At 47.4% G+C, this 27,575-nt stretch overlaps 4 protein-coding genes across 8 annotated transcripts; 2 read left to right on the top strand and 2 right to left on the bottom strand.

Moving 5' to 3' along the window:
• Positions 1–212: 212 nt before the first annotated feature.
• LOC129173555 (CCR4-NOT transcription complex subunit 3-like) lies at positions 213–16,287 on the bottom strand. 4 transcript variants are annotated; one of them, XM_054764575.1, is made up of 19 exons: positions 16,128–16,287; positions 15,520–15,600; positions 10,494–10,561; positions 10,221–10,295; positions 10,014–10,103; positions 9,629–9,757; positions 9,442–9,537; positions 6,824–6,952; positions 5,494–5,584; positions 5,279–5,412; positions 4,735–4,791; positions 3,771–4,638; positions 3,615–3,705; positions 3,392–3,536; positions 3,187–3,283; positions 2,911–3,109; positions 2,032–2,164; positions 1,311–1,436; positions 213–1,236 (listed from the first exon to the last, which is right to left on the bottom strand). In XM_054764575.1, exons 2-19 carry the CDS (start codon positions 15,542–15,544, stop codon positions 1,138–1,140), a joined length of 2,652 nt encoding a protein of 883 aa, XP_054620550.1. In that variant the 5' UTR covers positions 15,545–15,600; positions 16,128–16,287; the 3' UTR covers positions 213–1,137. The 4 variants fall into 4 exon arrangements, 3 of the variants coding, with proteins under 3 accessions (XP_054620550.1, XP_054620548.1, XP_054620547.1); XM_054764573.1 differs by having other exon boundaries at positions 1,983–2,164; positions 5,279–5,584; XM_054764572.1 differs by having other exon boundaries at positions 5,279–5,584.
• Positions 16,288–16,730: 443 nt separating this feature from the next.
• Positions 16,731–19,378, bottom strand: LOC129173319 (coiled-coil domain-containing protein 106-like). The gene is made up of 7 exons (XM_054764113.1): positions 19,116–19,378; positions 18,578–18,700; positions 18,283–18,474; positions 18,071–18,217; positions 17,802–18,002; positions 17,575–17,735; positions 16,731–17,449 (listed from the first exon to the last, which is right to left on the bottom strand). Exons 1-7 carry the CDS (start codon positions 19,153–19,155, stop codon positions 17,294–17,296), a joined length of 1,020 nt encoding a protein of 339 aa, XP_054620088.1. The 5' UTR covers positions 19,156–19,378; the 3' UTR covers positions 16,731–17,293.
• Positions 19,161–20,332, top strand: tmem238a (transmembrane protein 238a). Of its 2 annotated transcripts, none has more exons than XM_054764115.1 (3): positions 19,161–19,432; positions 19,818–19,991; positions 20,061–20,332. In XM_054764115.1, exons 2-3 carry the CDS (start codon positions 19,841–19,843, stop codon positions 20,222–20,224), a joined length of 315 nt encoding a protein of 104 aa, XP_054620090.1. In that variant the 5' UTR covers positions 19,161–19,432; positions 19,818–19,840; the 3' UTR covers positions 20,225–20,332. The 2 variants fall into 2 exon arrangements, with proteins under 2 accessions (XP_054620090.1, XP_054620089.1); XM_054764114.1 differs by having other exon boundaries at positions 19,422–19,540.
• Positions 20,333–23,324: 2,992 nt separating this feature from the next.
• Positions 23,325–26,288, top strand: LOC129173557 (recoverin-like). Its single transcript, XM_054764577.1, has 4 exons — positions 23,325–23,419; positions 23,514–23,994; positions 25,425–25,536; positions 25,821–26,288. Exons 2-4 carry the CDS (start codon positions 23,614–23,616, stop codon positions 25,904–25,906), a joined length of 579 nt encoding a protein of 192 aa, XP_054620552.1. The 5' UTR covers positions 23,325–23,419; positions 23,514–23,613; the 3' UTR covers positions 25,907–26,288.
• Positions 26,289–27,575: the final 1,287 nt, after the last annotated feature.

Raw genomic sequence — 27,575 nt, 5'->3', positions numbered from 1 at the left:
AAGTACAAGAGACACAGGATGGGTGGGGTGCACGAGACCAGCGAGCTGCATGAGAAGCATGACTGTTTGCAAACGTTGCATCATCACACATTAATGTTGCTAATCAGCTGAAAGGCTAAAAGATGAAGCTAGCGTGACTGTGCTGCCCCCTGCTGGCCTGGAGGGAACTGCGCTTCAAGTGAGATGTTTTCCAAAGCACAAAACAAAAGCAGTTTTGTGAAAAGTAGTTCTTTTATTCATATTTTACAATCCTTTATTGATGGTTATGTCATCATTTGCTTTTCCGTGCTGTCCCAATAACAAAAAGAAAGCGGCGAAAGGAAGGAGAGGCTGAGCTCGCCCACCTCTTCTGCTTCCTGCCGCATCGTCAGCGAGGTCAACAAAAGGTTAAAAGTCAGTCAGGCGCTCCTTAAAAGAAGACGCTTCCTCCGTTTGCTCCGAGGCTAAAACCAAAAAATATACACTCTTAACAAAATAGAAAATATGAAATCTAAAGATGGTCTCTCCAAACATTGGAGGATAAAAGTTGAGGTTTTAAAAAAGCCTCGAGTGAAATTAGAAGGGCCACCATCAAACACTTCCTGAGACGTGAAGGAAACCTGGCGTTAAAGAGGACGGGGGGGCGGCGAGGAGCCGAGCGGGACCCTGAGCCTCGAGAGGGTGTGGCCGGCAGGAGGAGGAGGGGCAAGGCCGGTGGGAGGTGGAGTCACACTTTGTTTGGATGAAAGGACACGCGCACACATCCTGTGAAGAGGACATTCTTCTCAAGTAGCTCAGAGAACATTCTCATGGCAGGCCACGAATAAATGGGACGTCTCCATGGCGACCGTCACAGGAGCAGGAAGGGACACGGAGGAGGAAACAGTCCTGTCGGGTCAAGGCGGTTTGACAGGTGGCGAGACAAACCCTGGAGCCTGGAGCCCCAGCTTGTTCAGAAACAGCAGGGGGCGGGGCCTGCACGCTTGGACAGCCAATCATCTTTGGTGTTCCGGAACAAAAGCAGAACTGGGCTTCTTAACTAAAGGACACAAGAAAAAGGGATGGAGGTGCAAACAGGGGCGGGTCGGAGCATCCCCTTGGCCCAACACGGTGAGCTCCAATCCGGGAACGCCAGGTTGAAGATGGAGCACCCGCTCGTCACTGGAGGTCACGGTCCTCCAGGTAGCGGTACTCAAAGGTGAAGCCTTCCTTCTTGCGCTGGCCCCACTTCTCATAGTCAAAGTAGATGTAGGTTCCCTGAGGGGGGGACAAGAAGACGGTCACTTTATCACTTTGGGTCTTTGTGGCACGCTCAGACGACACAAGCTGACCTGTTCAAACTCGTCCGTGATGGTTTTGGGCTCCTCGTGCCTCTGGAACCACATCATGTATTTGGTGTGGAACCTCCATGACTGCTTCTTCAGGGCTTTGGCTGCCAGGTACTGAGCCTTGGTGCCCTGATGGCGCACACAGCATTCTTACCAGCCACACTGATAACATTCTAAACAGCTACCGTAACCCATCATTGAAACAAGGCAGGGTACCCGTACTGTGCAGGTAAGACAATCAAGCGCTCCTTTTTTCTCCTGCCTGTGACGTTAAGCGCCTGTCCTTCCCCTCAGTTCACTTGGAAACAAACATTCACTATTTGAGAGGAAGACATTGGCATGCTAGGTGTACCACATGCTCAAATAAATCTTATTGGCCGCCTGAAACCTTGGAAAAGTGAACAAGGTTTGCCAGAGACCTCCGTGGCCTCACACGGGTGCTCGGAGCGTGTGCCTGAATACAGTGCACCTTGCTGGGCCACAGCCGCTATCTTCTGGTTGTCCTGACAGTCGTGATGTCATCACACTTGATTAGGACTAATCAACAGGTACTCATTAGTTCCAGTCCTTCTTACCCCCAGGCAGGTACAAACTACACTTCCATACATTGAAAACAAGTCATCGGTATCAGTATCGTCTTGAAATAAAAGAATATGGTGCATCTCTAATTCTTACTATCATCACCATCGTCATTATTATGCATCAGTGCTCTGGCCCCGCCCACCTCCAGGTAGTAGAAGATAAAGAAGAGGGTTTCCGTGGAAAGCCTCTGGTAGAACTCCACCGTGTCCGAGTGGGGCGGTGGCATCTGGTGGTGGAAAGGCAGGGTGGGGCAGGGGTTCCTCATGAGGTACTGCCTATTTGGACACGGGAAAAAGAATGCTTAACAGCACGTGTGCTTGCGCTTAAATGTTAATTGTTCCCTCGTGGGCTGCCTACCACGCTCTAACCAAGGCTGGGGGGGTGCCAGCTGCTTTCAACACAGCAAGGTGAGACGTGAGTGTCACGTGTTGCGGGACGATGAGACGTCATATGTGTTTAATGTATACCGGGGATGACCGCCTATCGCGCCCCCTGTCTTAAATTGCAAATGTAGTTTTTAAAAAGCTACAGTATCTGTAGAGGGGGCACAAAAAGTGCTGCAGTTAATGAATCCAGCAGAGGGCGCTGTATCACACTTCACTCAGTGGCAGCGCTACGGGGTGGCCAACCTTGGTCACTCTCCCGCCACCCCGGTGGCCACCCCCACGGCTCAGGGACAATTTTGACAAATGCGGCTCTGTGGTGCAGAACATCAGTCCTTCCAAACCGCTGTTTCCGCTCGGATGTATTTCACTGCAGCACACAAGCTTGCGTGTCTTGCAGGTCTTGCAGGTCCGTGTTGCATCAGTACCTTGGTGGCTTGCGGTCACGTTACCGTTTGCTTCATGAATGTTAGCACTGGAAGGTGTTGAACTGGGGGGTTACTATTAGAAATAAGCAGTCCAGGGGTGTTTCTGGGTTCGTGTCGTCTTCCAATGTAACCCCCACCAGTAGCAGGGCTCTACTGTACACACTAGGCAGTGTTCCCACGCATGCTTTTATTTTCTTAAACGTGTCTCACCTGATCCTCTCCGAGTCAGACGGGTGGGGCATGTGCGTCCACACGGCCTCCTCCATGGCTTGCTGGTACAGCTGCTCTTTGGACAGGGGGGCCGGCCCCAGAGGACACACGCCCAGCGAGGGGGGGATGCTGACCTCCGTCAGGGAGGGCTGCGAGGCAGAGGGGGGGCCCGAGGAAGCCGTCGTGCCGGGGAAGATATCTGCCGAGACATCATCATCATCATCTGTTGACATTTTGTTCCATTGAAGGACGTGTGCTCATGTGCGTGTGTGTTACCCGTGGCGAGGTGCAGGGGGGGCATGTCTCCGTCCATGCCTGAGCTGAGTGCTGCTCGCTCGGCCATGGACTTCAGGCTGCCGAGGGGCTCCTGCGGCTGATGTGGACAGACAAGAGCTTTTTATTTGCTGGGGAGGGAGGCCTGTTTCGAAAAGAAGACAAAAAGACGCAGGAGGAGTGGACCTAACAAGAACGACGTCCTCACCTTCATGCTGTCTGAGGGGTAGGACAGCGGCCCATTGAGCAGACCGCCAACGCTGTTCACCATCTTGGCCTCGCTGTAGGAGGCCGGAGACAGCGAGCTGGACGACAAGGTCAAGGACCCCAGTAAACTGGGGCCAGTGTCCTTACTGGGAGGGTCCAAGCATGAGGGGGTGAGTAGACCATACAGATGAACATGAACAGCAATGTCAGTGTGTCTCACTCACAGCTGATTGGTTGTTGAGGTTTGGCAGCTTTGTGATTGGCTGGCGCTGGGGGAGGAGTCTGTGGCGCTGTCTGCTAGCACGGCGCTGTAACCTGCAATGAGGCAAAGCACTGCTAAGTTCCTGCTCACGTACGTTCATCCAACAGCTGGCACTCACTGCTGCTTCCGTTCTGCTTCTGTCGGCTGGGCGGTCTGACAGAAAGTCCAGCGCTGCCAACGGGTCCTGAGCTGCCCCCGTTGCTCCCGATGACACCCACGCCGCAACCCGGTGTTAAACCTGCCGGGCTCTGTGCCACCAGTGAGGACCCCTGAACCCCAGACTGGCTGGAAACCAAACCCAGAATCCCTGAACCCGACGCCGAACCCAGCAGACGACTTGCGGAGGATATCGGCCCGCCGACCGTGATGCTTCCGGTGCCGACAGAACCCCCCACTCCGCTGCTGCTTAGCGTGCTGATGCCGCTCAGAGAGCCCAGCAGGCTGGAGCCCACGGCGGCCGACGCGGCTGCCTGAGCGTAGGGTGCCGGGGGGGGGTTGGACAGAAGGTTTGTCATGGAGCTCAGGGACGCCGGCATCCCTGACAGGCCGAGGCCCGCGGACATCGGGCTGGTGGAACCGGAGACGGCGCCTTTTGCCAGTGACAGACTCAGGCCCAGGCTGTTGGATGTGGGCGTGGCCCGCAAGGGTGCCAGAGGCTGCGAGTTGGATGCGAAGAACCCCATTGTGCCGCTGTTGGGGGGAGACGAGGCGGAAGGGGCGGGGTAGCTGTTGACTGAGCTGCCGGGATTGGTGACAGGCGCCAAGGGGGAGGAGCCAAGGGGGGTTTTGGCCTGTTGTTGGTGCGCCGCCTGCAACTGCTGCTGGGTGGCGTTACTGTAGCTGCCAGCTGTCGTGCTGCCTCCACCGGCGATGGTCGCCATGGAGACCAACGATGACGAGGTCAGTCCCGAGACAGATGAGGAGGAGGATGATGATGAGGATGAAGAGCATGACGACGATGAGGGGTTCCCGTTTTTCACAGGGGACTGAAAGGTGAAGAAGACTTTTCTTGGTGGGTGTGTCCCGTGTGGTGCTGCACCCTGATTGGTCAAGCAGTGACGTTAGGAGACGGAAGAACTCACCTGACTAACTTCACTGTCCGTTGAGCGTCCTCGCTTCTTGTCGTCTTCAGAGTTCTCCTGACGGAATCAACAACAGAATCAACCAAGGATGAATTATTATGATTAGTATTAGCAGAATTATTATGAATTATTATTATGAATTATTAAGATTATTATTATTATTATTATTAATATTATTATTAGCATTATTATTATTATGAATTATTATTATTATTACTATGAGTTATTATGATTAGTATTAGCATTATTATTATTAATTATTGTTATGATTAGTATTAGCATTATTATTATTATTATTATGAATTATGATTATTATTGTTATTATTCTGAATTGTTATTGTGATGATGATGATGATGATTGCCTTCCTTGGTTAGTCTTCCACACATCTTTGTAAAGGGGCGGGGTTTAACTGAGGAAGTGAGGAAGTGAGGAAGGATCCTAGTTCCTTTGCTTGCACTGTGAGATCTACCTTCATTACCAAGCCAGTCTCATTGGCAGCCAGATGACAAGTCCACACTTAAGTCTAAAGAAGCGTCCCCTCACCGTGGTACAAGTGGCGGGCGAGGGGGGGATGGGTGAGGATGAGGTGGTGGAGGTGGGCGTGCTGCTGGAGTGTTGGAAGATCTCGTCCTCCAAGTGCAAGTGTCCCGGCGGGGAGGTGGCGACCAGCGACGGCGCTGCAGTGGACACAGAGAGGGCGGGGGTCATAGGTGGGACCATCCTGTGAGATACACGCACGACATGGAGCGTCTCCTTACAGATGTCCTCCAGGTCAAGGTCGTCGTACAGAAACTCGTTCTCCTCAAAGTCTGGATCCTGCGACGAGTCCAGGTAGTACTCCACGTCATCCTAGCACACGAAAGAAGATGCAGATACTGAAAAATGTCTGACACCAACTTCAACTAAGTATACTGTACAGAGTATACTATACAGTACACAGTATACTTAGTGAAGTGTACTGAAGGATGTACCCCTATTCATTAATTGTGTGAATGCATGTCAACACATTCATGCTAGGTTTAGCATGTTAGCATTAGCATTGCTAACAGGCTAATGTTAGCATATTAGTATTTTAGCTGTTCACATGAGTAGAAACCTATATTAAACACTTAGCGCTATCATGTCAGGTGTTAGCATGTTAGCGTTAGCATGCATGAGTAGAAACCTATATAAACACTTAGTGTTATCATCTTAGGTGTTAGTGTTAGCATGCATGAGTAGAAACCTATATAAACACTTAGTGCTATCATGTCAGGTGTTAGCATGTTAGCGTTAGCATGCATGAGTAGAAACCTATATAAACACTTTTTTTTCACACATTTTTTTCTATATTTTTGTAAGTATTAACACATGCAGACACACGCTCTACCATGCTGGGGGTTGCATGTTAACATTAGCATGTTAGCATTGTTAGCAAGCTAATGTTGGCATCGTAGCATTTTAGCCGTTTTCATGAGTAGAGACTTATCCAAACACTTAGCGCTATCATGCTCGGTATCGTTCATACATCCATTTTATATGTTGGCATGTTTTGGCTCTTCTGCTTCGATACTCGCATCTTTCCTGCTCATTTCTGTTTTTCCTCTGCTTTGTCCCTTCATTCAGCTCACACATTCACAGGCACTTTCTCCAGAAATTGTAGATCCTCCAGTTAAAAAGTCAATTTCTGGTCCGAAACATCAGACGCGCTGGAGAGCTAGCTACAGCGCACCTGGTGGAAGAACACATGCCACACGCAGCACCAGAATGCAGCGTGTCAGCGTGTAACATTGCTTATGAGTTCACTTTTCACACATCGTTATGTCTCCCAAGCGGCAGTGCGGCAAAGAAAAGGAAAGCCATCACCATGGAAGTGAAAAGGAACCTTGTAAAAAGGAGACACGCCATCGTAAAGGCCTGCATTTCATCTTTTTCTGACTGGATTTTGGATGTCTTTCATGTGTTCTGTGACTTAAAGGTATCGTTTAGCTCTTACACTTAAACCCGGCTTACGTCACAGTCTAGGAACGAAAGCTGTATTCCATTTGGGACACACTTTGGGTCCAAACGGGCCTGCAGGGAAGGTCCCCGGTGGAGGCTCAAACCAACCTTGATCTTCCTGATGGCGTCCACCTGCACGGAGTCGTTGTCCAGCATCCTCAGTATGGTCTCCAGCATCCGGATGTGGTGCCGATGCTTCTCGATGAACTTCTTCAACTCCTCGATCCGGTCCTGCTTCTGCGGGCGCCGACAACCAGAACCAGCCATTAGTTTGAAATCAAGTCAAGGTGACTGCTGCATGGGGCATGGAATGGGCGACCCATCGGAACCATACGTTTAGGATTATAAGTCATTTATACACAATGTCAATTATTAACTGGCGAGAGCGTGAAACCAAAGTAAGAGTGTGTTAAAAGTTTAAAAAGCAGCACATGAAGCACATGCTACAAGAACTTTAGGGCTTAATGGATCACAGATCAAACCACTTCAACATCTAATCAATATTTCATTATCATACACGCCTCCCCATGTCATTCATCAAGGTGTCCGCTGGGGTCATTAGGGTCGTGTGGGCTCAAGGGACATCATTAAACCCAACAATGGCCGCATGTTGTTGCCGTGTTCCATGTGGGTCCACACACGTCAGTTTCACAGCGTTTAATGCTGACGGAGCGCCGTGCGGGGCTGCAGAGTGCTGCGGTTGAATAAATGAACATTTGTTTGGACCGCCTCATTCATTAAACATCAATGCCACATTCACCAGCACCGGGAATGTTCAAGACAACCTTGGGGGCCGACAGTGCTCCAAGCAGCCCAGGACATGACACACAGCTTTGGAAGCTCGTCATTCAACCAACACAAACATCCAGGCGCGGATTTAGAGGGGGATGTGGGGGGTGTACAGCCCCCCCGTCTTGAGGCACCCACAATTTTTTTTGCCACAATAAAAGCTAATAAAATGATAAACCGTCCTGGATTGCAGTCACCCGGTCCCAGTGAAGGTACATGTTCTGAATTCTGGGCGCGTGGTGGACGCATATGCCAGAATGCAACCGAGGCGCATGCTATTCCTGAAGCCACTGTCAGGCTGATCATTGACATTGGACATTGAATGTGTGCTGTACATGGCTATTCAGGTGGAGGTGCAAAATAAAGGTTCTGGCGTCATGACTAAAAGGAAAACTGTTGTCTATTCTCAATGAAAATTAACCAGAAAAGCGATCCCCAGTGACATTAAATTATACTCAAATCCTCGGAATTTACAGCTGCTTCAAATTGGAAAATATTTCAGGAAATTGAGCTAAAATGGGTTTCTCCGAGTACCGGTAAAAATAGAATATTTTCCAGTGTATTCCAAGGATAAAAATAACAAACTCTTGAAATTAAGGACATAAAAGGAAATGAGGTCTAATTTAAAAATTTTTCTGGAGGAGGACCCCCAGACCCACCGCTCCATTTCCAGCACCTCGGCCTCGGCCACACCTCCCCTTTTCAAAAAAGCTAGATCCGCCCCTGACATCAGTTGGAGAAGCGCGTCTGTCTAAGGGAGACAAGTTTGCTTATTGAGTAGTAGACTTTGAACCTCCTTTTTTTAAAACAATGCAGGATCCTTTTGAAATGTTTTTTGTCCCACAAACTGACTCAACTTATTGTATTATATATAAATTATTATTACCAAATGGACGACTGACACGATTATATAATAACAACACAGCTCACTGCTATTCTCTTATCTACTTGTCTTTGTCATCATTTACATATTTGATATTTAGAATAAAAAAACAACACGTATGTTTACATACATGTACATATAATGCCCTTTTGCTCTATTTTTCCATTTTCCATTTTTATCCTGCAGTGAGCAAAGTTCCACCAATGGCCCCTGCACCACACTTGGGACACCCATGTGTGTTTTGCCAGGAAGGTGTGGTGCAGCAAGTGATTATATCCAAGCTCTACCTTCTCAGCTGTGTTGGTCAGGGGCTGGGTTGCATTGTGGAGGGGTTTTTACAGCTTTCAGACATGCATTGCACGGCGTTATGGAGGCGCGGTTCACTCCCGCTCACCTGCTCGGCGGATTCTTCACCTTTGCTGACAGCTTGGATTTAATTACTGAATAAATGCTGACGCAAGAAATGCTCATATGCATACCCTTACTTGCTAACTATAGCCAGCAAGTCGCTAAATTATGAATAAATTATGAAACGGAACTGGTGATCGCCGGTAATTGGCAATGCAATGAACGGGAATAAGAACCACTGGGTGACGAAGGGTGCAGTCCATACATCTACGTGGGTTGATCTGACAAATCTTAGGCAAAATTGATCAAATGTAGGATTGCTACAGCTCCTGCTTGGACATCAACACGTAGCAGGCAGCTGTTCAACTCCCATGGAAACACCAGCCAGCCACACGTCACATGATGCACACATGTCATGGCCAATTACACAAACCCCCTGACCCTGACCTTGTGTAACCCGCCCTGTTTCACACTGCCCGCACTGGGACTCAAACACAAGACCTTCACAATGGGAGGCGAGAGCTCTGACCACACGGCCAAAAGCCCGGACTTTTGACCGCGTGTTCAGCGCATCTCTTAAGGCAGAGGGAGTGAGGTTTACCAACGTACACTTGCACAGCCTCACAGGCTGGCATCCGTTACACTTGACCCTGACCTCCTTGTGCATGATAAAAGAAACAACACACGGATGAGACAAGAGACTGACCTCCTTGTCTCCTTTCTTCTTTCTTGTCTGGACAGACAGCGACTCCACCTCGCTCTCAAACTGGTCCACCTGCATGTTCAGCGTGTCTATCGTGTTCTGTGTGAGGACGGGATGAAGACGATATCAAAATGGTCCAAGTGAGCATCTGAGCAATCCAATAAGATGAGCGATGGAACCAAAGGCTGACCGTTAGCCACGTGCCGACCTCCTCCTTCTCCCTCTGCGCCGGGTCCACCTTCTGGGCCAGACCCAGACCCTCTTTGGAGTAGGCTTTGGTCTTGGTCTCTCTTTCCACAATCTTGAAACGCTCCATTTGCTGGCAAGCACCACGCCGACATGCAGACAAACACCAACAAGGACGGGCGATGCATAAGAAGCCGTGGTGACTGAAACGGACCCTACACAGCTTTGTTAGGTTTTTCCTTTATGGGTTAAATGTGACAAAACATCACAGCAAGGCTCCAGCAGATGATGCGTGCACATCAAGTGTCATGAAACGACACAAGCAAAAGCATTGAGGACGACTTCCATCACTCCAACACGCGAGGCGCCCAGGGTGAACATTCACTCACAGTTTCTATGAGTTTACGGTTCTCCACCAGCTGCCGTTTGTCTTTGATCTCGTTGGACGCCACCCACGTCTTGATCTGGTCTCGAAGACGCTAGGGGGGGCAAAAAGGGAAATGGAGTCATCATGAAAAGTGAACTTAAATTTAAATGCATCAAGTCAGCGTGCGTGATTGGCTGGCGCGCTTGGCCGAGTCTTTTCCCAAACTTACCTGCAGCTTTTTAATCTCCTTCTTGAGGTCGGCTTCATACTTCTCCTTCTGGTTGGCGTTGGCCGCATTGTGAAGCTGCACACACCACACACGGGTCAAACTCTTGTAAAGGACGCAACGTGCTCAGTACACCCGCTTCCTAAGGCCGCCTTCGAGAGCATACACACACACACACTCACACACTCACTCATCACAGCACTTTATAACGCTTATACTTTATAGCAGGAAGTGTTTTTCTTTTTTTAAACCTTGAGACTGAAGAAAGTTTCCTACCTTTTGCCAGATGTCTTCAAACTGTTCCACTCCTTCCGCTACTTTCTTCAGACATCGATCTATTTCACCTGGACGAGGACAAGAGCACGAGGAGATGACACGTCAACACCCTCCTGCACCTGAGCCGCTGACCCCCCCACCGGCTCACCAGAAGCGAACGGGGCAGCAGAGCACGCGAGCGTTTGGCGCACAATGAGCAAACAAGCCTGATGGAGGGGGAGCGGCTGTGAAGGTTATTTTTAGAGCAAAGTCTTCCTGCTGTGCAGCAAGTGTTTCCTAGACTTGGTTTGCTAGCTGCTAAAGCGGGTCTGTGTGAATGCACCTGGTCTGCCAGGGAATAAGAAGATGTAGCAAGAGGGATCTCTTAGCGCGTAATTAGACCCCCCAATACTCTTCTCACAAAGCGCGACTAGGGACACATCTAGTGACGAGACCTTTGACGATGTAGACGAAGAGTGCGTGACTTGCTTTCACTTTTGCGTCTCATAGCGCATAACTGTGGTGCTTTCAAGGACCGGCCAACAAAGTGCGAAATCATACAGCTCGAAGGAAAACATGGTCAAAGAGGTAAACATGTCAAATGTAAAAGCCAGGCCCTCACAGACGGCTCCGTCTTGTTTGTGACATAAAAACAAAAGCCCAAAAGAAGCGACATAAGTCAGTTTGCAACATATTTCTTGTGCTTTTCATGTTTTTTTACTCACTTGTTGTCTCACGCAACGTTATCCCTCTCGCCAGCGTCCATTACAATTACAGTCCCTCCCTCATCATGATTTTTCAAAAATGATTGAATAAATAAATAATCGCTGTTTGGTGGTTGAATACGAGCTATTATTAGTGAACATATGCATATTTAAGCAAACTATGTATTGTTGGCCCAAATGAAACATTTTCAAGGATAAAAAGGGCTCAATGAATGACAGCACAAATAGAAGTCAAAATATACGGCATTCAGAAGACATGATATGTAGCGCTTGTGTGCGCCTTAAGGGGGGGTGGTGGCTGGGAAGTGACGTGTGTGACATCAGCTCGTGATTTAGCTGAGTGTTAGCATGGTTAGTAGCAGTGTAGAGCGTGCGAGTGACTGGCGTGAGTTGTGGCCAACAGCAGCTCCTGTGTGAATGTTGACTGCATATGTGTGTTCTCTGCTTGTTAACACAAACAGGAGTATTGTACACTGGTCACTAGGTGTCAGTAACGTTACAGTGATGAGACAATAGCCACCTTAGGAAGTACGCTATGAATGCTAACGTGTGAGTCTGTTATGTCTTATTTTGTATGATTATGTCAACTATACTGGGTAATACTAGTGTAAAAGTGACTATAAAAGGTGTTATTTCATGTCTGGAGGGCTCTGATATTGTTGAAACCATATGTAGAGGGTCCTAAACAGGTTTTCTGTGCTCTAACGACGTAAATATTCCATTTCAAAAGAAAGAATCCTACTTTGTGGATCACGGTCGGGTGTGGAACCAATTAACTGCAATAAACGCTGGACTATTGTACTTGCAAATGTGTCACGGCCAATTATGCAAATTACATGACGTCAATACGCCACAGGCACCCCCCCCAAACCACCACACATACTGTAGATTGTAGTCCTGTGGGAAACACTGATGAGATTGCTGCTGACACATATTAGTGTAGCTGTGCAGGGACACAAAATAATGTAGCTGTGCAGGGACACATAATAATGTAGCTGTGCAGGGACACATTAATGTAGCTGTGCAGGGACACATTAATGTAGCGGTGCAGGGACACATAATAATGTAGCGGTGCAGGGACACAAAATAATGTAGCTGTGCAGGGACACATAAATGCAGCTTTGCAGGGACACATAATAATGTAGCGGTGCAGGGACACATTAATGTAGCTGTGCAGGGACACATAATAATGTAGCGGTGCAGGGACACATATTAATGTAGCTGTGCAGGGACACATAAATGTAGCTTTGCAGGGACACATAATAATGTAGCGGTGCAGGGACACATTAATGTAGCGGTGCAGGGACACATTAATGTAGCTGTGCCGGGACACATTAATGTAGCTGTGCCGGGACACAAAATAATGTAGCTGTGCAGGGACACATATTAATGTAGCTGTGCAGGGACACATTAATGTAGCTGTGCAGGGACACATTAATGTAGCGGTGCAGGGACACATTAATGTAGCTGTGCCGGGACACATTAATGTAGCTGTGCCGGGACAAAAAATAATGTAGCGGTGCAGGGACACATAATAATGTAGCTGTGCAGGGACACATAATAATGTAGCGGTGCAGGGACACATTAATGTAGCTGTGCAGGGACACATTAATGTAGCGGTGCAGGGACACATAATAATGTAGCGGTGCAGGGACACATAATAATGTAGCTGTGCAGGGACACATAATAATGTAGCGGTGCAGAGACACATAATAATGTAGCGGTGCAGGGACACATAATAATGTAGCGGTGCAGGGACACATAATAATGTAGCTGTGCAGGGACACATAATAATGTAGCGGTGCAGAGACACATAATAATGTAGCGGTGCAGGGACACATAATAATGTAGCTGTGCAGGGACACATAATAATGTAGCGGTGCAGGGACACATAATAATGTAGCTGTGCAGGGACACATAATAATGTAGCGGTGCAGGGACACATAATAATGTAGCTGTGCAGGGACACATAATGATGTAGCGGTGCAGGGACACATAATAATGTAGCGGTGCAGAGACACATAATAATGTAGCGGTGCAGGGACACATAATAATGTAGCTGTGCAGGGACACATAATAATGTAGCTGTGCAGGGACACATAATAATGTAGCGGTGCAGGGACACATAATAATGTAGCTGTGCAGGGACACATAATAATGTAGCGGTGCAGGGACACAAAATAATGTAGCTGTGCAGGGACACATAATAATGTAGCTGTGCAGGGACACATTAATGTAGCTGTGCAGGGACACATTAATGTAGCGGTGCAGGGACACATAATAATGTAGCGGTGCAGGGACACAAAATAATGTAGCTGTGCAGGGACACATAAATGTAGCTTTGCAGGGACACATAATAATGTAGCGGTGCAGGGACACATTAATGTAGCTGTGCAGGGACACATAATAATGTAGCGGTGCAGGGACACATATTAATGTAGCTGTGCAGGGACACATAAATGTAGCTTTGCAGGGACACATAATAATGTAGCGGTGCAGGGACACATTAATGTAGCGGTGCAGGGACACATTAATGTAGCTGTGCCGGGACACATTAATGTAGCTGTGCCGGGACACAAAATAATGTAGCTGTGCAGGGACACATTAATGTAGCTGTGCAGGGACACATTAATGTAGCGGTGCAGGGACACATTAATGTAGCTGTGCCGGGACACATTAATGTAGCTGTGCCGGGACAAAAAATAATGTAGCGGTGCAGGGACACATAATAATGTAGCTGTGCAGGGACACATAATAATGTAGCGGTGCAGGGACACATTAATGTAGCTGTGCAGGGACACATTAATGTAGCGGTGCAGGGACACATAATAATGTAGCGGTGCAGGGACACATAATAATGTAGCTGTGCAGGGACACATAATAATGTAGCGGTGCAGAGACACATAATAATGTAGCGGTGCAGGGACACATAATAATGTAGCGGTGCAGGGACACATAATAATGTAGCTGTGCAGGGACACATAATAATGTAGCGGTGCAGAGACACATAATAATGTAGCGGTGCAGGGACACATAATAATGTAGCTGTGCAGGGACACATAATAATGTAGCTGTGCAGGGACACATAATAATGTAGCGGTGCAGGGACACATAATAATGTAGCTGTGCAGGGACACATAATAATGTAGCGGTGCAGGGACACATAATAATGTAGCTGTGCAGGGACACATAATAATGTAGCGGTGCAGGGACACATAATAATGTAGCGGTGCAGAGACACATAATAATGTAGCGGTGCAGGGACACATAATAATGTAGCGGTGCAGGGACACATAATAATGTAGCTGTGCAGGGACACATAATAATGTAGCGGTGCAGGGACACATAATAATGTAGCGGTGCAGGGACACATAATAATGTAGCTGTGCAGGGACACATAATAATGTAGCTGTGCAGGGACACATAATAATGTAGCGGTGCAGGGACACATAATAATGTAGCGGTGCAGGGACACATAATAATGTAGCTGTGCAGGGACACATAATAATGTAGCGGTGCAGGGACACATAATAATGTAGCTGTGCAGGGACACATAATAATGTAGCGGTGCAGGGACACATAATAATGTAGCGGTGCAGAGACAGATAATAATGTAGCGGTGCAGGGACACATAATAATGTAGCTGTGCAGGGACACATAATAATGTAGCTGTGCAGGGACACATAATAATGTAGCGGTGCAGGGACACATAATAATGTAGCTGTGCAGGGACACATAATAATGTAGCGGTGCAGGGACACATAATAATGTAGCGGTGCAGGGACACATAATAATGTAGCTGTGCAGGGACACATAATAATGTAGCGGTGCAGGGACACATAATAATGTAGCTGTGCAGGGACACATAATAATGTAGCTGTGCAGGGACACATAATAATGTAGCGGTGCAGGGACACATAATAATGTAGCGGTGCAGGGACACATAATAATGTAGCTGTGCAGGGACACATAATAATGTAGCGGTGCAGGGACACATAATAATGTAGCTGTGCAGGGACACATAATAATGTAGCGGTGCAGGGACACATAATAATGTAGCGGTGCAGAGACAGATAATAATGTAGCGGTGCAGGGACACATAATAATGTAGCTGTGCAGGGACACATAATAATGTAGCTGTGCAGGGACACATAATAATGTAGCGGTGCAGGGACACATAATAATGTAGCTGTGCAGGGACACATAATAATGTAGCGGTGCAGGGACACATAATAATGTAGCGGTGCAGGGACACATAATAATGTAGCTGTGCAGGGACACATAATAATGTAGCGGTGCAGGGACGCACACACTGGGCTCACCTTGTAGTTTCCTTTTATCAGCCATGCCAGCCACTGATGACTAAGACGTCGACTAAGATGATGTCTTCATACCTTCTTCCACTGCAGTTGAAAGAAATGAGGAGTAGAGCATCAGAAGGAGTTTGTTGATGTGTTCTTTTTTAGGACAAGTTGACTCCCCTCCACCTGTCAAACTTTCACTTTCACTCAGCAAGCACACACGTGGAGCAAAAGCTACATGGTAAGTAAACAGGGTTAATATTTTTCAAATATTTATAATTGTGTGCAACAAACTGTCACTTTGTGCACCGGAAGCGACAGAAGGCCAGCTAAAGTTAGCTGCACCAAATCAAGCTGTGCTGCAGCAGGAATAGTGTAGCAAGTAAGGTAGATGTTTATAAACACTGAGCCAGGACAGGAGCAGCTCACCCACACCAAATCAAAGTTCCCGCTCCAGCCAGTTCCTAAGCAACTAGCATTTCTTCCACGAGGAAAGCAGAGTGGACACTAATGTCAGTGAGGGAGCTGCAGTTTCCATCAGTGTCGCTATTGGACGTTGGTCACAATTTGCAAAGCAGAGAGAGGAGGGACACAAACGGACCACATTCATGGGTCTGGAAGCTGTTTACCTGCATGTGTCCGGGTTACGATTTTCTTCCTTGGTCTTCCCACTGCGATAAGTCCTCGACGATGAAGTGAAAAGACTATTTCTCCCAAAACTGTCAGTTCTTCTCGCTAAACAATCAGCCCGCACATCCAAGATGGCTACCAGGAACACCTCCTCCTCGGATGCCCTGCTGGACAGAAGTCCCGCCTATTCGGCCTCTCATTGGTCCTGTGAGGTCCTCCTGCGTGTCTATTGGGTAGAAAGGGCTGTCATTTACGAAGGCCATGTTTTACAACTTCCAGCTCAACTCCAGCCCTGATTGGACAGCTCAACCCCAGCCCCGATTGGACAGTTTGTCAAGATAAGAGGTTAAGTGGAATGTTATTTTACAAGTTACTTTCCCTCCGAACGTCGCAGTGCATTCTGGGAGCTGAAGTCCAACATCAGATTAGTTTTTTTAATATTACTGTTCTGTCCATTTTTTGTACACAACAATAAAAGACAAAACATTCCTATAACTCATACATTGTACAATATTTCAATCTTACAATAGTACTACAATGATAGCAAAATCATTACTAGTCAACAAGGACCAAACATTAGAAATGTAAGCTATAAAACGTGTGAGGGATAACTTTTGGAGTGCGAGGTCTTCCATTGGTACCAGAATGGTACCAATGAACTCACGCACAAGATAAAGTAGCTGCATTGATCGATGGATCACTTTGTATCAATCGAGAAGACATCACATTGTAGAATTAGTTTTCCAAGGTTCGGCCGTACAGTGTTGCCAATAGATAAGTGTACTACTTTTTTAACCCACTGGAGGGCGCTGCAGTCCATTACTAAGCAAACAGAAACATTCGTCTTTAGGCATGAATTTTAATATTTATATTATATTTATTGAAGACCAACTTAAATACAACATATTTATATTTGTTCCAAAGAAAATAAATTATTTATCACAAAGTACAAAACCGAGGTGTTCTGTTGGCATGTTGAAGTAACAAAATATGGTATCAAATAAAATTACATTTCGTACGCCAACATGTAAAAATAAAGCAACTTCCTCTGAAAACAGGAAGTGTTGTTTTGTTGCTACGGCTGCTGCCAACCAAACTATTTTGACTGAAAATGTAAGAAACCCCAGCATGCAGCATTCAGCCAGAAACACTTGAAGCTTCCAGCTCAGTTTCTGAAGCGGTAGGAGATGGGCAGCAGCTTGTGAGTCTTCTTCAAGGTCTGGACTTTAGCATGCGTCTGCTCGTCCATGATCTTGTAGCAGCGTCTGGCATAGTCCAGCAGCTTCTCCTTTGATGCCTCAAACTCGCCCACTTCTTCCATCTGTGCGACAAAATCAAATACCAGGAACATGAACGCTAGCATGTATCCTGCTACCACGACAGGAACATGAAGGTAAAGAGAACATAAGTGAGAGTGCTTCCAGAGGCAAATAAAGAAGGTCTGACCTTCTCTGGCGCCACCAGCAGGACCTCAGCAATGGGGGAGGTGGAGGCCATGGTGTTCCGGTCCACTCCGTGGATCTGGAATGCTCTGGACATGCTCCTCACGCGCTGGTAGGTGGTGAGGATCTTCTTGTAGCGGATCAGAACCCCATCCGGGTCCTTGACTGGGGAGGTGGCAGATGAGAGGCAGCCGTTTAGTGGTAAAGTTGTGCTTTGATCACATGACTCACCTCGCTGCCTCTCCCGTCCGTGAGTGATGCGGAAGATCCTCCTCATCTTCATCCTGGGCTCCCCCGCACGACCTCTGCCCTTCTTCTTTGACCCCGCCTCCACCGAGGAGTCGTCTTCTTCCTCTTCTTCCTCCTCCTCCTCCTCCAGGAACTCCTGGTCAGAGTAGAAGTTCTCCTCCTCCAGGTGGAACTCCTGCTTGACTGCGGCCAGAGAAGGTGAGAAGCTCACACGTGAAATGCCACACATGCTTTTTTAGCATCTTTCTAACCAGGGACGCCGCCTCCGTGGCGGGGGCGAGATCCAGACGCCTGCAGGCGTTTTAGGGTCATTCCAGACCTGGTGGTCATGGGTGAGGGCGGGAGAGGAGGGCTGCTAGGTTGGACCTTCACACCACGCTGGGCATCCCCGCACCATTCTGAGAATGAATGATGCATGACCACCACGGACATGCTGTCACACCACCCCGGCACCCCACCTCACCCTCGTGACCCCGCATGCTGACAATGAAGCGGTCCAACTGGCAGCGCAGGAAGTTGCGCTCCTCCTCCAGCTCCTCGATGCGCTTCTGCAGCCAGGCGTTCTTCTCCAGTGCCACGAAGAGGTGCGCCCGCAGGTTGGAGACCAGGATGAAGGGGCTGTACTGCGATGGGGGGGGCTCCTGCATGGCGGGCTCTGCAAAGAACATTAGCAAACACCAGAAAACAACAATCAACACGGTGGTCCATCAGTACCACAGCAGTAATAAAGCCTCTATCAACATGATGAACAGGCGTACCGTCCATGTGTTGGCTGTGGTGGTAGGAGGCAGGCCTCTCCATGCTCTCCGCCAGAGGGAAAGACACCTCGTAGGACTCCAGGTACAAACCACCCCCTCCTCCTGCACGAGGTGTGTAGTGTGCTGACACAAAAAGACACCAAAGTACTTGATTTGATAATAATAGATGACTGTCCGCTTCACAATATGTTTATTATTCAACGTAGTCTCTAGTATGTAATAAAATATACAATATGTAACATACTTGAACAACACCACACAAACACACTTACAGAGTGAAAGTAAACATAAAAGAGAACTGGGAAATACCGAGTATTGACCCAGTACTAACCTGATGGAGACAATATGGACATTATTGGATCGCCCCGCCCACCCCGAACTACTAAAGCAGTACATGAGTCATAACGCAGAAGTACAAGTCATTGAAGGCTCATTCGGTAAACGTGTCACTACTGGGGAAGGAGAAGCATTATTGCCAATGAACCATCGCTAACGGACGCAGTTTGAAGGGCCGCTATTAAGGTGTTGTTGACGTTACCTGGCGTGCTTGCGTCATCTGTGCCGCTTGCCGGATTCATTGCGCTGAAGACGGCTAATAACGCAAATGAAAGTTGTCCTCTGCGGACGTTTATACTCCTGTAATACAGCCCGGCGCAGGCTGCACCATTACCTGATTATAAGACGCCCGCACACAGGTGCTGGGCTGCCCGCGCATGCGCACCACGGCGCCGCTCCTACCGGAAGTAGCAGAATGCTAACGAACGTGTCTGCTGTCTGCTGTTGCCTCTGGCACTCGCGGGCCACGCGGGTTGCGTTTAAACCACAGGAAGTACGTCACGTGCGAGTGGGACGCAGGTGAGCGCGGAAGACAAACACGGAAGTGGGGGGGGGGTTGTAAAAACGCTGAAAGGACTTTATAAATATTTCTGAAGGATTTTGTCGTGGACTGAACAACGATAGCAAGTAAGTCGCGTACTGATGGGACTTTTTGAGACTTTACTGAGTCCAAAACAAAACAAGTACACTACAAAGTTAGCTCACAAACGCCTTTTTAAACCCCAAACTTTAGTTGTTTGGAATGTGTAGTAGTCATCATTTTATGTTTTCCAGTACGAACGATCATTTCATGTATCTAAAAAGACCTTCTATCATGTATTGTATATATAATTTCATGGTTTGTATGACCTAATATCCTTTAGTATGAGTTCGTAACATTTATACTGTAACTGAATGTTTTTAGGGCACCCCCACCCTGCTGTCACCATGGGGCTGTGTGGAGGTCTGTCCCACTGCAAGGTGGCTCTGGCCTTCGCCATCTTTATGGACGTCCTGGGGGGTGGTGCCCTGCTGCTGGGCGTCTTTGCCCCTCTGCAAGTCAAAGGCCGAGATTTTGGAGACCTGCTAGTCTATACTGGTGTGTTGTCTTGTCTGATGGAGTCTTCATGCACCTGTGGTGGTAACGTGTGTGTCTGTGTGTGTGCAGGCGCGCTGCTGGTGCTGATGTCGCTGGGGGGGTGGGTGCTGTGGTACAGTGGAAACATGGAAGGCCTGACGTCCAAAAAGGAGCTGGGACACATCAACAGCGCCGTGGACCGTCTGGCTCGCAACCTCAGCCGCAAGATCCTCACCTACAGGAGCCCCCGCTGAGGGAGGGATGTTTGGGGCGGGGGCACTCTTGTTAAAGATGGTCACAAACATTTCTGCTGCAACACTCACTTTTCTTTTTTATTGTTGTATTTCAATAAAAGCCTTTTATACGCGTCAAATATCAGCGTCTGTGTGTTCCGCTTGGCCTCATTAGGGTGGCAATTAGGGTGGCAGGTATGCTAGAGCCTATCCCAGCTGACTTTGGGTGAGAGGCAGGGTTCCCCCTGGACTGGTGGCCAGCCAATGGCAGGGCTCATATAGACAAACAACCATTCACACTCACATTCACACCTATGGACAGCTGACCGAAAAAAGACCGAAAGGGCAAGATGGCGGGTACAAGCGGTCAAAATGAGTTTTCTCCGTAGGGTGGCTGGGCTCCCTTACAGATAAGGTGAGAAGCACGGTCATCCGGGAGAAAGTCCCCCCCCCCCCGACACACACACACACACTGGGAGAACATGCAAACTCCACACAGAGATGCCAAACGGAGGTTGTAACGCGGGTCTCCTGGCTGTGGCCAACATGCTAACCACCAGGCCACCAACACCACAACTTAAACCAAAGGAACATACGAGTGCTTGTCGTGGTTGGCATGTTCCGTGTGGATCCTGATCACACTTGATGTGGTCTGACTTGATGCCAATTAGATTGAACGTTGCTCCTCCAAAAATAGCTTCCTTAAAATCTGGACTTGGAATCGTGACAACACTCCTCCCTGGAGGAGGGTAGATTTTCCATTCGCTTCTTTGGCTTTGTTCCGCTGCCAAATCCTCTTTAGGCCGCCTCAGCTCGCCACCTTGGCCGCCTCCCTCCCTCCATCTGTATTTTTATTCCCCCCTCACCAGTGAGGATTCCCTTTCTGAGACGTCCTAAAGCAGGCTGAAGGTAATGATGGAGCGCTTTTTGCAACATCAAGTTACCCACCATGCACTGGGCAGGAAGTCCTCAGCGGCGGGGCCGTGGAGTACAGATGGCGTTGATCAATGACCAGCCGCCATGTTAAGCTACTTGCTATCACCTGCCGGATTTAGACGGCTAATTCTTTGCTCGCAGGACGGTCAAAGGGCGTTGCATCACTCCATCAGATGTATTTTTACAGCAGATTACAGCGCCCCGTTCTTCCTACGCCACTCCATGTACATCCCATAATACTGTCATGTCATGTGACAGGGAGGCATCTATCATCATACGTTACAGTGAGGAGAAGCCAACTTGAAGTACCACAAATGTACGTGAATTGAACCAACGCACACATTCCACAGGTCACGTTGCTAGCCTACCAGCAAATGGCCAAAATCGACGAGTAGTCGATTTTGGCCATTAAATGTCTATTTTTGCGGCTCGCTCCTACCCCTCCAAATCCTTTGATTTCGGATCAACATTGCCAATGGCAATAGATCTGGTCCAGATGTGGGAGGAGATCCCCCAGGACACCATCCGTAGTCTCATTAGGAGCATGCCCCCACGTTGTCAGGCATGCGTACAAGCACGTGGGGGCCACACAAACTACTGAGAATCATTTTGAGTTGCTACAATGACATTTTAGCTAAATGGACCAGTGTGCTGCATCATTTTTTCACTTTCATTTTTGGGGTGTCTTTGATTTCCCCCCTCTATAGGGTGATCATTTTCATTTCTATCAAGTGATGTGGCATCATTTTGTTACTAATACATCACCCACTTATTATCAGGAAACATATTCAACATCATTTTTCCCCCAGTTTAGATCTGATGTGTTTTCCAAGTGTTCCTCTCATTTTTTTGAGCAGTATATATTTTTATATATATATATATATATATGTGTGTGTGTGTAGTATACTATATATGTAGTATATATATGGATGGATGGATATATATATACATACATACATACAGTATATATATATTTTTTAGCATCAGGCATCATATTTGCGGGGCCATGTGTGTCGACTGGTGACCATGCGGGGATCCACTGTATCGTAACAGCTCGGGATGTCCCGATCCACATTTTTTGGCTTCCAATCCGATTTTTCTGTAGTCTTGCTGATCCAATTTGATCCTGATCCTTTTTTTTTAAATAATAACTTTTTGTTACAAACATGAATTAGAGGAATTGAATATGGTTATGAAAAGATGTCTTCAAAGCATTGAAATGATGCAAGCACGGTATTGCTGAATGTACTCTTTTATTACACAGCATGACCAACAATACTGTTTGTCTTTTGGAACAAACCTCTGTGAGTCAGGTCCCTAATCCAATGAAAGATTCAATAAAAGTCCATCCAATAAAAGATAAAATGAGTGTGCAAAATACTTGTAGGGTAGGACTAATCATTTGACATGTAGATCAATTTGTGGTGTGATTGAGAATATATCACACTTGTTTTGACAAAGACAGCGTGTTTAGTTTTATGTTATTGTGTTTTAATATTGTTTGTTGTTTTCTTCTTTCTTGAATGGAATAAATGTTTCAATCAATCAATCAATCAATCAAAGTCTCTCCAGTGTAATAGTCATTTATTGACGGTCCCTAGAATAAACAACCAGCAGTTAGCGCAGCACGTCCAGAAATGTTTCATTGGGGTGTCCAAGGTGAAACCATTCCTCACATGGGGGTGGCGATAAGTCGATACCTGAAATGTCTAGATGGCCAGTGGGGTGGCCGGAGAGTGACCCACCACGTAGACACAGCAGTCTGTGCACAGTGGGGGGGAACTACCAATGTAGCTACGGAGCCCAATACCCCTCGATGGCAAAACGTGAGCTTTTGGAAATGACCTGACATGCGGCCATTTTGGGGAAGCCATATGTTGGGATAGTCACTTGACAACCATCCAAAATGTTTCACTTGTGGAGTTGCTGAGCTCAACTCCAACATAAAACTCTACAGGACGCATTTTAGGACATTTAAACATCTTCATGACTGCTTGTGGAAGTCCTAAATGAGGTTCTGATGAAGCAAAAGGCACCTTTGGGTCTTCATGTTAGCAATAACAGGGAGAAATGACAGCAATACAGTTAGAGTGTGTGTGTGTGTGTGTGTGTGTGTGTGTGCGTGTGTGTGTGGGCCTCCCTCACGTGGGCACTCCCATGGCTCCGCCTCTGGGTGACAAGGTTTATTTGACTTATCCTGCAGGTGGAGGCTGACTTCCTGCGCTGCCGGCAGACGAGACATTCCCGCTGCTTCCGCAAGCATCTGCTGCTCTCACACAGGTAGGAATCCCCCGACAGAAGATGATGAGATGTTTGTGGAGCATCTCTAATTCTTCCAACACTTTGTTGGTCTGATGAGCTTTGCTTCTTCCAGGGCTGAGCTGAAGGCCCACACCAGGAGCGTTCTTCTAGAAGAGTCTAACACCTGGCACAGAAGGTCGTACGTCAGCTCGTCGTGGTGAGAACCAGCAGCCATGGGCAACTCCAGAAGCAGCGCCGTGTCCAAGGAGATCCTGGAGGACCTGAAGCTCAACACCAAGTTCTCCGAGCAGGAGATCGCCCAGTGGTACGAGAACTTCAAGAGGCAGTGTCCCACCGGACGTATCAGCAAGGAGGAGTTCCAGACCATCTACACCAAGTTCTTCCCGGAGAGCGACGCCAACACGTACGCCCAGCACGTCTTCCGCTCCTTCGACACCAACGACGACGGCACGCTGGACTTCAAGGAGTACATCATTGCCCTGCACATGACCTCCACCGGGAAGACCACCAGGAAGCTGGAGTGGGCCTTCTCGCTCTTTGACGTCGACAAGAACGGCTACATCACCAAGTCGGAGGTCAAGGAAATTTGCTCGGTGAGCTTGGCCACATTTAGGACGTGATGGCGTCTCTGTGAAGACATGATGGAGAGGGAGGAGGAGTGCATTAGAGTGATGGAAAGCAGGATTAGACTTTAATTGGTGCTGATAAACACGTTAAGCTGAGTGCTAAGCCAGCGGGGCTTTGCAGGTCAATGCAGGACTGTCACATTTCCTAATTAGCACATTAAACGGCTAACACGCTTACATCCGCTACATCTCAGAGCACTGGGGGGCCATTTGGATATTTGATATAATAAAAGGCTGAAAGCCATCCCATCTGCTAAGAAGTCATACGTATTTCAAGTAAAAAGGGTTAGCTTTGCGTTATTTGCGTCACAGTTTCAACTCTAAAAATGAGCTGTGGACCGCAAACGATCCCCCGAGCCGCACTTGGGACACCCCCGCTGTGTGCGGCCTGCAGCCGACCTCGCCCTTTCCTGGCTTTGTGTCTTTCCGTGTGGAAAAATACCAACGAGCCGACTCGTCCCACCTCTCGTCATTACGTGAAAGCGCTGGCGGCTTCATTAGCAGTAAACCGTTGCTATTTATAGACGCCCTGCAATTTATGGGATGGAAGTTGATGTAATCACAGAACAAAGCCTGGAGAGCCCGAAGAGCCGCCGAGGAGCTCATCTCTTAATCCCCTCCGTGGCTTTTGTTGACTTTTTAGTCTGCGGCTTATTCGTGCTGTCATCATTCTACTGCACTTTCATCTTCAGATCATCTCCTTCGCAGCACACGACTGCAGTACTACTACTACTACTACTACTACCTCCGATAAACCTACTAGTACTGCTGTCTTGTGTGCTTCTATTACTACTACTATTACTATCACGTCTTCCACTAGTAACACTTTCTTCTGTGCTTGTTACTACTACTACTACTACTACTAGTATACCACCATTACGTCTCCTCTGACAAGTACTACTACTTCTTCTGCTAGTAATACTGTGTTCTGTGCTTCTTTTACTAGTACTTCTTCTATTGGTAATACTGTGTTGTGGGCTTTTACTACTACTACCATTACTACTTCTACTTGTGTTACTGTGTTCTGTGATTCTTTTACTACTACCAGTATTACTTTTTCTAATGGTCTTACTTTTTTCCGTGCTTCTTCTAGTATTACTACCATTACTTCTTCTATTACTAGTACTGTGGTCCTACAACTACTTGTACTTTTTATAATAGTATTACTTTGTTCTGTGCTTCTACAACTACTTCTATGACTAGTACTATTGTGTTCTGGGCTTCTTTTACTGCTACTACTAGCTCTACTGCTAGTACGTTTGCTAGTACTTTGTTGTGTGCTTCTTGTATTACTCCTACTAAAACTTCCCCTGCTAGTAGAGAAGCGGTGTTTTATGCTCTGATTAGTACTCCTACTAGTAGTACTGTAGTACAGTGACGACTGCTTGTGCTTGCAGGCTATTTTCAAGCTAATTCCCAAGGACGAATTGTCCAAACTGCCTTCTGACGAGAACACGGCTGAGAAGAGGGCGGAAAAACTGTGGAAGTTCTTTGACAAGGGAGATACGGGTGAGAGAAGACAACATTCACGGCTCACCTTTGCTTCCGACGTAGTATATTTGTAGTAATTTAGATTTAAAATGCTCTTGTTCTGTGGTACACCCCGCACCATTTTTACTTTAAACACAAACTAGCCTGTATTGATGCTAGCCGTCTTAGCATGAGCTAGCAGTGCCGCTTTGTTTACGTTGACGTGCCTGCTCGCTGCCGCCCCCTCAGGATCTAAGTGGCACTGCAAGACGCTCTCCCGCTTCCTGGACAAAATGAGCAAAAATGGCTTCTTGTGCTTGCAGAGCGCGTGGCGGAGGGGGAGTTCATCAAGGGGGTGTTGGAGAACGAAGAGGCCCTTCGCTTGATCCAGTACCAGCCCCCGCAGTAGCCCGGCCCTGCGAGGCGCCCCCTTCGCCAGTCTCGACCTGCATCTGACCTCCGAAGGCACCTTCAGCGCTCGTGAGCACTCAGTAGGCGTTGGGATGTTCACCAAGAATCCACTCCCGCCGCGTCCCTCGCTCGTGTTCGCGCGCCACCTCTCACCACAGCGCGGCAGCAATCGCGCGTGTAGTTCCACTTCCTGTTTTTGTTTCGTCTGTAGCAAGGTTGCGTCATGATGAAGTGTGTAGTCGTGTCTTCTCAGCCAAACGTTGTCATTTGCTCACGTCCTGTGTTTTGTCATTTTGCACAACCTGCCCCCCACCCGTTCCCCATTTTGGTCCACTCAGTCGTTCCGTGAAGTATTGTCAATAAAGGCTGTCTTAAAGGAAGATTCTGCATACATTATTCATTACACCGCCCCATATATTCCCTTTGGGTGTCCAAAGTGGGGTCCGGGGGCCATTTGTGACCCGTGCCGGCCTGCCGCACATTTTAAGAATGCAATTATTAAAAATAAAAAAACAGCAAAATCTGTCTTTTTCTTTTAAATGCAATACCAGTCAAGAGTTTGGAGACACCTTGTCATTGCCTAGCATGAGTGAGTGTCTCCAAACTTTTGAGCAAATGAATTGATGGCGGGTCGCCGCAAAGAAACGAACGCATGGGAAACGCAGTCCAAACAGGCAGCGTGTGTTTTGCTAATAATGCTAATGTTATTCGTACGTGAGCAGCCAAAGGTGTCATCGGTTAGCATGAGTAGGCGTCTCCGCCTTGGACAGACTTTGGACACTGCCAGTGTTTCCTGTACATTCATTTATCTGTGGTGGCCCGCCACAGATACAGTACATATTCTTCAATGGGAAGTACAGTTTGTTGGAAATACTGTAAATGAATGAATAATCATCGTGGTTAGCTATGGCCTGTGATTACTTGTAAATATATGCATATTGAAGGAACTTTTGGCCTAAATCAAACATTTTCAAGCATAAAAATGGCTAAATAAAGTAAAAAAGATATACAAGTCTTTCAGAAAAGAATGACAGACTGATATGCAGTACTCTACTCTGGTCACTAGGTGGCAGTAATGTTACATTGATGAGACACTGCAGCCTCTGCAGGTAGCACGACAGTACATCTACAGTACACTGACAGTACACCTACAGTACATCTACAGTACACTGAAAGTACACTTACAGTACACTGACAGTACACCTACAGTACATCTACAGTACACTGAAAGTACACTTACAGTACACTAACAGTACATCTACAGTACACTTACAGTACATCTACAGTACATCTACAGTACACTGACAGTACACCTACAGTACATCTACAGTACACTGAAAGTACACTTACAGTACACTAACAGTACATCTACAGTACACTGACAGTACATCTACAGTACACTTACAGTACATCTACAGTACACTTACAGTACACCTACAGTACATCTACAGTACACTGACAGTACATCTACAGTACACTGACAGTACACCTACAGTACATCTACAGTACACTGACAGTACACTTACAGTACACTAACAGTACATCTACAGTACACTTACAGTACACTAACAGTACATCTACAGTACATCTACAGTACACTGACAGTACACCTACAGTACACTTACAGTACACTGACAGTACACTTTCAGGACATCTACAGTACACTG

Source organism: Dunckerocampus dactyliophorus, chromosome 20, assembly GCF_027744805.1.
Source record: "Dunckerocampus dactyliophorus isolate RoL2022-P2 chromosome 20, RoL_Ddac_1.1, whole genome shotgun sequence".
In the NCBI taxonomy this organism is placed as follows: Eukaryota; Metazoa; Chordata; class Actinopteri; order Syngnathiformes; family Syngnathidae; genus Dunckerocampus; species Dunckerocampus dactyliophorus.
The sequence above is the reverse complement of the archived record's forward strand: the minus strand, read 5'-3'. Positions and strand labels throughout refer to the sequence as shown.